General features: G+C 31.4%; 2 protein-coding genes across 2 annotated transcripts in view; both read right to left on the bottom strand.

Annotated features, from left to right (window-relative positions):
• Positions 1-8,688, bottom strand: part of LOC110027842 (acyltransferase-like protein At1g54570, chloroplastic) — a gene marked incomplete at its 5' end in the record, with an annotated part of 34,301 nt that overhangs the window by 23,228 nt on the left and 2,385 nt on the right.
• On the bottom strand, positions 124-2,562 carry LOC110027843 (acyltransferase-like protein At1g54570, chloroplastic). Its single transcript, XM_020729451.1, has 3 exons — positions 2,402-2,562; positions 654-775; positions 124-292 (listed from the first exon to the last, which is right to left on the bottom strand). Exons 1-3 carry the CDS (start codon positions 2,492-2,494, stop codon positions 283-285), a joined length of 225 nt encoding a protein of 74 aa, XP_020585110.1. The 5' UTR covers positions 2,495-2,562; the 3' UTR covers positions 124-282.

Here is an 8,688-nt window from a genome sequence, read left to right as displayed (position 1 = left end):
GTTAGTTCAGATAACATTGTTTGCAAATTTGTAAGGATCACAAAAAAAAAAAGGTTGAGTTCGAGCAGGCCAAGTGCTTTTTTTTTTTTTTCGTAAGGATCACAAAAAAAAAAAAAGGTTGAGTTTGAGCAGGCCAAGTGCTTTTTTTTTTTTGTTCAGCTCTTTTGATTTTTTTTTCTTCGGAATTAGCTCGTCTTTGAAATGTCTCGTGAATAGCATTTTCGTGTTCGGTTAGATTCGGATTTGTTTGTTCGTTTCAACTTATGTTTAGCTTCAAATTTGCTAGAATGATCTGAGAAATAACAAAAAAAAAATTTTAAATACAGCAGAAATAATCAATATAACAATGTTACAATACAACAACAACAACTGTTACAATATTATTAATTATTTAATTATTTAATTACTTTGAGCCAAAAAATTCGAAGACAATAAAAAAATATTGGGGTCAAACCAATCCGGGATATTTCTAGTCGAGTTCAAGTTAAGTTAACGTGTCAGGTCAATTTTTTAAACTCCTAATTTACATGACTTTTTCCATCTAGTCTTTCACTTACCAACTAAACAATTGATGGATGAAAAAAGATCATGAGTTCAATGTAAATTTGTTGGAAACAAATTGCTTTCTCTTATTGAGTTCGAATTCAAATAACCTGGCAAGTACTAGAACTTCTGCTTTTATTGCATGCAGACGAGAAGTGACATATGAACTTGCTGATTTAAGAAGCTCAAGCTTCCAGATGAGTGTTTCCTTCGGTATAATGTCTGACAAATCCTAAAACATAGCATAAATTACACTCCTACACACTTCAATATCATGCAGAGAAAAGTAGATTTGATAAAAGCGAAGAGTTAATAAAAGGGGTTGAACATATGGCATAGCAGAAAATGTAAGATATTATGTAAAGATTTTTTTCCCTCATGTAAAACAATTATACGAGTTTTGTTTTGCCATTTTTAACAATCTAAGAATATTTCTTTCATGAATATCAAAACTATGAAGGCCTGATTCAAAAGCATCTCCCAATATAAAGCTTAAATAATCAGCCATCCAAGTACTATGGGAGGGCCTAAAAGGGTTTAACAAAATAGGGTAATAAATTTAACCAACAAAGAGCGGAGCATCATGGATATGCCAAAAGACTATAGAAATGGTAGGTTAACCTGTGTAGACCAAGCCTAATCAATGTGGCTATACTAGGTTTAGCATAAGCCTCAGACTCTATAAAATATTTGATTTAGTAGTCATACTCTTAAAATAGAAGCAAAATGATCCCATAATAAAAAATAATGAGAAGTAAAGTTATAAAGTTAACGGATTGTATTAAAAATAAAGATACTTTAAGAGCTCACACCTTAAAATTTTTACAAATATTTTTTACTTTAGCCTTATTTGAGATATAACCCATCAATAATATTCTCAAAATATTTTGCTTCATGTTTAGATGCTCATGATAAAATTAATATATATTATATTTATAGATTTTTATAATTATCATTGATAAATTTCCTACAAGTTTTTCCATTTTAAAAAAGTTATTTATTAAAATTTATAAGAATTTCAAGATATAAATTCCTAAAACACTCTCATTCTTAAAACCACCCTTAAGTTTAACTTTAATTTTCACTATTTTTAATGCTACGGCCATTTTAGCTCTTTTTAAGACAAGAAAAACAGATATTTTATCTGGCCTGAGATAAAAATGCAACTCTTAGTTCTTTTTTCAAATAAAATAAAAAATAAGAGAATTGTTTGAGAGCACAAGTGGCAACACAATGGGCAACACCCCCTTCCCCTTTCCATATGGCTAATATGGTTAAAATTATCATTTAAAAAATATTCTCCATGGTAATCAATCCATTTATATAATATTTTTTTAATAAAATATTTAAGTGGTTATAAAAAGCTGAAAAGGAGGAGCATGGCTGTGGAATGTTTTGGGAGATTCTCCTTTTTCATCCTATTATTTGGAAATTTTCAATTTTTAATGGACGCAATTAGAAGAAGCTGAAAAATCATGCATGAAAGTCACTTCAGTTTTAATTATTGAGTTAGAACAGTCGGATTTTTTTAATTCTCTGCCGAGAAAAAACGTATTCATCGTTGAGCTTGATTTTTTTTCCTTCACTCCCTCTATGTGTTTTTTTAACCTGAAAGGAAGATGACTTAGGGCTAAGGATTAAAGTAGAAGAGAACTATGAGGGGGAGGAAAAAGAAAAGGAGGAAATTCAAGAAGAGGAGAAACATAGAAAGGGCTATAGAATACTAATCAACCAACAAATTTTTAGAATTTCATTGCAGCTCCCACTGTTCCTCAATAAAAAATTAAGAAAAAAACAAAGCTCTTTCAATTTCCTCCAATTCAAACAAAACTTTAAAGGAGAGGCAAGGAGAACATACTGAAAGCCTGGGTAACAAAGCTATAAGCCTTTTTGACAATTCGTCAAGAGTTTGCTGAGGAGAAAGGCCATCAGGAACAGTAGCCATGGCCATCTTCACAGGATCGCCTGTATTGAAAGAGCTGAATAATCAAATATAAAATGGAGGCATCAAGTTATATTGCATTATTCATACGAAAAAATATATGCTTTAATTTGGGTATAATTTTATAATGTTTCCCTTTTCCAATATGTAGAACTACTTCATGCCTTAAATGACAATTGTTTAGGCAATACGGAGGAAGAATTGATTTTTCTATGTGTACTCTCTTCACTGAAGACAGCAAGAAGACACAACGCTCCAAAATTTAACAAATGAATAACGAAAAGAAAAAAAAAAGTGTTAAAAGAATCCCCTAATTTTTTGTAGGGATCATTTTAGTCACTGAGTTTATGAAAGTGTGACAATATAGTCCCCGGATTCTTTAATATTGGCTGAAATAATCCTCACGGAGGCTATTTTATTACAAATTTGAAAAAGTTTGAAAACTAATTTGACACTTTTATAGGCTCGGGGACTAAAATTGTCCTATGTAAACAGTCAGGAAACTACTTTTCAGAGGACTACTTTGGCACTTTACTTGAAAAAGAACGAGTTCAATTGTTATAATTCAAGAGTCATATTTGCCTTTTTATAAGACAGTTATTCCATTTTGTGTCCTGTGAAAGGACTACTTACATGGTTATATGAATGTCAGAAAATTAAGGACAAAAATCAAATTAATTTAAAGGTCAATTGCAGATACCATCCATGTCTATATATTGATAACTTCCAGTAAGTATTCTAATATTCAAACACTCACTAACCTGAATGCACCTTTGCTTATTATGATGAAGATAAAGGTCAAGCAGGGAATGATTACCAAATGATGCAGCATACTATAATAGAAAATGATTTTCATAATAAATTGATGAAGATAAAGATCATGCAGGGAATGCATACTATTACCAACATTTGGATCCCTATAACAAAGTTAAAACAATAAATCACAATGATATTTTCTTATTGCATAGTACTATTAATGAGGGAAATAATTCATTCTATTTTCCAAATAGAATTAGTGCATAAATTGAAAAATTCAAATAACAAATCAAGAAAGGAAATATAAATACTATGTATTCCTAATTAAGAAAATATAAATAATAAATATAGAATATCTTGATTTTTTATTTTTCAATTTTAAAACGATAGCACACAACCACAAACTGTTGTGTATATGTCATGGAGATCTAGCTTGTTGCAAAAATTAAGAATTGAAGGATTAGGGCTCTAAAAGTTTGCATGTTGGCTCTCCTGAGATCATAACCCATGCTCTCTTGAAAGAGTTTTGATATGTTTCAGGTCAAACTTTTAGACGGTTGACTCGATTATACATAAAACACTATTCAAAGAATTCAAGCCTCTATGATTAATTATCTCTCCCAATAGCTAAAATAACTTTGTTATTGAAGTTAATCGTCAATGAACCAATCGTTTAGAATATAATAACAATAATTTGTTTTAGATTAAGAAATTACCCATGCTACTTTAGAGCATATGAGGATGAGAAATAAAGATCAATATAACAAGCTCATATGATTCCATCAACTTAGATTGTTATGATCTCTGATCTACTTAATTAGTATAATTAGTCCACCCAACTTGAGCGAGGCATTCTTACCGATAATCATGAGCTGCATCATTCAAGGGAGCATTGTAAATCTACAACGAATTTTATCAAAAGAAATGATTTTAAGTTGACCTTATCTAACAAAATACCTTTTTCCCTTTCAAGTGCGCCATATAATTGAAAAGTCAAACAGATGGGTAAATAGGAAGCATATAAGCTTTGGTAGTAAGTGTAATATAATAATGTTATTTTGCGGCAAATCACCCGGATAAATGGCTCTGACTAAAATTATTTTGTATTTTGCAACAAAATCGTATAGACGGAGGACTTAAGTCACATTCTTACTAATGTGAAATATTTGGAGAGAAATGATATAACATTACATCTTTGTGAACTTATATTAATCTTAAATTTGTCACATTCAATAAATTGGTATGAAGGTGGGTGAATTTTATTTTTGACCTTAGGTGGTACATTTCAATTAAACATTTTTAAATTGAAAAATTTACTCATACATAACATCCAATTCTTATACATTTTATTATCTCACAACCAAATTTTAATTTTTGCATGAAAAGCACTCTAATCTATGTATGAAAAGGTGGATTATACTATTTCCACCTTGTCATACATAGGAAAGGTGTTTACCATGTAAAAATCAAAGTTTGGGTGTGAGATTGGTAAATGCATAATAATTGGGTGCTATGTATGTTAATTCCTCTTTTAAATTTCAAGACTACCTTAAAATCTTTCTTCAATTGAGTGATTGATTATAAATTTGTGGACTAAAGACCTATTTTGATGAGTACAAAAACGACAACAAGCCCTTATCCCACTAAGTGGGGTCGGCTACATGAATCATTTCTCTCCATTGTGTCCTATTGATTGTCATATTTTCATTTGATTCTAATAAGATCATTTTTTATACAATATGCCCAAATTTTTTTAGGTCTACATCTCTTTCTTAACATAAAAAGAATCCAAACCATATATTCTCTTAACAGGATCATCAGATGTTCGATATTTAATGTGACCAAATCATCTAAGACGACTCTCTAATCTTGTCTGCCTCCATAATTCAAGTTTTGCTTAAACACATTCTCTAGTCTTAACCACAAGAAGGATATCATCAGTGAAAAGCATACACCATGATAAATCCTCCTGTAAATGTCCAGTAATTGCATCCATAACTACAACAAAAGATATGGGTTTAAAACCGATCCCTGATGTAATCCAACTGAAATAGAAAAATACTTGGTAAATTCTCCTTCTATTTGAACACAAGTAACAGCTCTAGTATACATATCTTTAATTACTTTTAAGTCATATAAACGTCTTTCTTCTCTAGAACTCTCTAAAGAACTTCTCTTGGAACCTTATCATAAGCTTTTTCTAAATCAATAAAAGTTTTATGTAAATCCTCGATATTCTCTTTGTAAATCTCCATCAAACCTCTCAAAAATGTATAGCTTCCATAGAAGTCATGCCCAACAAAAATCCAAATTGATTATGAGAAATTTTTGTAACACATCTTAACATATGGTCGAATACCCTCTCTCATAACTTTAAAGTATGACACATTAAATTAATTCATCTATAATTTGCACTCTTGTGCATCCTCATTAATCTTAAAAATAGGGACCAAAATACTCTTCCTCCACTCAAGAAGCATCTGTTTCGTTTTTAAAATAATATTAAAGAATTTGATAAGCCCAAAAACTCTCAAATCTCCTAAAAATATTCACATTACAATTGGGATATGATCAAATTCTACCGATTTTTCACCTTTGATTTTCTTTAAAACCTCCTCAACATTTTTTTACTAATAAGATGGTAAAAATAAAATATTTTATTATTAATAATAATATTAAGATCACTAAGGTCGATCGTTCTTTCAGAAACTTCATTGAAAAGTTTATCAAAATAGCTCAACCACCTAGATTGAATATCTTTCTATAAAAAAACACTTTTACTTGAGTTATATTTTTACTTCTATTTTTTCTTTGTTTAGCTAGTTTATACATAATTTTCACTTCTTTAGTATTTAAGCTATCATAAAAATCACTAAAAGTGAAATTTTTAAGTCACAAATTGTTCTTTTAGACTCCCTAAGGATCCACCTTATATTTTTCTCAATTCTCTAAGCTTTTACATTTAAGCCAATTTTTATAACACAATTTCTTATATTTTATCTTTTCTTGCACATATTAATCCACCGCAAACTACTTTCATTTATAAAAAAAATTTCCTTTTGATTCACCAAATACATCTTTTGCCCCTTGCTTAATAGTGTTTGTTAATAAATCCTACATAGAAATTGCTTTTTTATGAACATTTCAAATATTGAAATTTTGAAGTTATCAAAAAAAATACTTTAATTTGTCTTTTAAGTGCCCTCATCTAACTTTATGACAATGATTCCTAGTATTCTTTACAAATCTTGATCTGAAAATCCATAAGTAATAATCGATATTAAGTATTTAAATTCTCACTTGGAATGACCTTACAAATCTTTACATTATCCACGATCTCTTCTTCACATAAGAAGATAATCAATCTGTGTTTTATTAGATCCATTTTTATAAGTAAAAATATGTTCATTAATTTTCTTAAATAAAATATTAACAATAACTAAATCATATGTTAAAACAAAATCTAGTATGACTCTACCTCTTTTGATGCGTGTTAAGATAATTCATCTAAAGATGAAGTCTTTTTAACTTGCGATGCCAAGGACACAAAAGATCAAAACTCAAGGGATGGGTCCTAGAAACTTAATCTACAGGCGAGAAAACCCAATTTACAAAGAGTTCCCATTTTGATATTTCCTTTTCTTTTTTATTTTTTATTTTTTATTTTATTTTTTTTTGTAAGAGGCCTTGTAAGCCATTGTTGACCTCATTTTTTAGGTCATTTCTTTTTCCTTAAGGTCTTAGGATCTGGCTTAGGAGTTTCTATTGACTGTCTTAGAAAACTAGAATTGAGACCCACCCTTTTAGAGATTCTAGCCGCTTCTTATTTCCCTTTGATGTCTAGCATTTTTGGCACAAGACCATCGTCTTATGAACGAGCGGTTATGGGTTATTTTGTGAAGACTCAAGCGAAAAGTTCCTAATAGAACTCCAAGTTTTAGGAAAACATCATCACGACTTTTTCGTCACACACACACACCAAATGCACAAAATTCACAAAATTTCACGAAATCAAACTTCAATTAAGCCCAAAGGACGGGTGAAAATGCGAACTTCTCCGAATGGCCTCCGACGACTGGGACACCATTTTTGGTAGGAAAAGACACTCACATTGCTATATTTTCGACACGAGAAAATTGACACGCAAATCGATGAATTCGTTAAAACGACTTCCAACGGCAAAACAGACCGCGCCAGCACGTCCGGAACGTCAGAATTATGCAAAAGTGATATCAATTTTGCTATGTTTTGATGCATGGGCGAAACACAAATTAAAATTTTATTTTTCAAAATATTAAATATTTTCTTTAATATAAATATCTTTAAATTATAATTATATTAAACCTAAGTCTTATTTAGGTTCTCACCCGCTCGCTTAAACAAACATTTCGGCCTCGCATTCGACTCGATCCCTCGGCTCATCCCGCTCCTCGCCGTGCCCTAACTCCACGGCAAATCCACGCGGCAGTCTTCTTCCCAAGCGTTTGCAGCTCGTCGCCTCGAGTTCCTCTCGACCGAGCAGCTTTCCAACTGCGAAGTTACACCTGGTCGACGTTCCTCCTACTCGAGGCTATACTCGCTCCCTCTTTATTGTGACTCTTCTTTCCTCTTTTCGATTGGTTGGTTAGGGCGGAAAACAGGTGACTTTTCGTTTTTTTGGCTTTTTTTGGCTTACGGTGTGATTAGAGGAGTTTTTAGCGTATTCTTTTGGTTGTCTAGCTACTCGAGTAAAAAAAAAAAGGAGAAAGGAAGAGGGTCCTTGAGAGGAGACTTTTAGAAGAAATTTGAGCATTTTTCTTTCTTCCTTTTTCACGGCTAAGAAAAAAAAACGGATTTATTCCTTCTCTGTTATTCGAAAGAAGTTTTCCCTTCCTCTCTGTTGTTCGAAGAATTTGCGGCTTGGGGAACTAGAAATCCGAGAAGAACTTTTGCGTGAGGCTTGCAGGAGAAATTCCTGTGGTGTTTTCTTCAATCTTATTTTAGTATTTTGCTTTGAGTCTGCACTAAAGAGGTATTCTTCTCCTCTCCTCTATTTTATATCATTTCGGATGACATGAAATAGAGAAATTTATTTTGAAGCTTAAGCATGAGTATTTGCTTATATAGTGAGAAATGAAACATCATATATGGATCATCTTTACTTTCCTTACTTGAAGCGCTCGAAAGCATGGTTAAGGTGATCTTGGAATGCATTTTTATTTCTTTATAACATCTTTGAGGGCTGTCTCTATTACTTTCGATTTGGAAGTATGAAATGCATGCTGGAAATTATTTTATGAGATGGAAAGAAAGCATGTTTGGGCTTATATTTTTATTTCCTCTTGCTGCCCCTTATCAGAATATGTGTGGGAATTTTTTTTTATGTGCTGGAAAATTATGTTTAAGGCTCATTTTATGATCCTCTTGCTGCTCCTTGCTAAAATATATGCTGGAAATTACTTTTAAGA

The sequence above is a fragment of the Phalaenopsis equestris genome, unplaced genomic scaffold (genome assembly GCF_001263595.1).
Source record: "Phalaenopsis equestris unplaced genomic scaffold, ASM126359v1 Scaffold000454, whole genome shotgun sequence".
Classification (NCBI taxonomy): Eukaryota; Viridiplantae; Streptophyta; class Magnoliopsida; order Asparagales; family Orchidaceae; genus Phalaenopsis; species Phalaenopsis equestris.
Note: the sequence above shows the minus strand (reverse complement) of the source record. Positions and strands in the feature narration are given on the sequence as shown.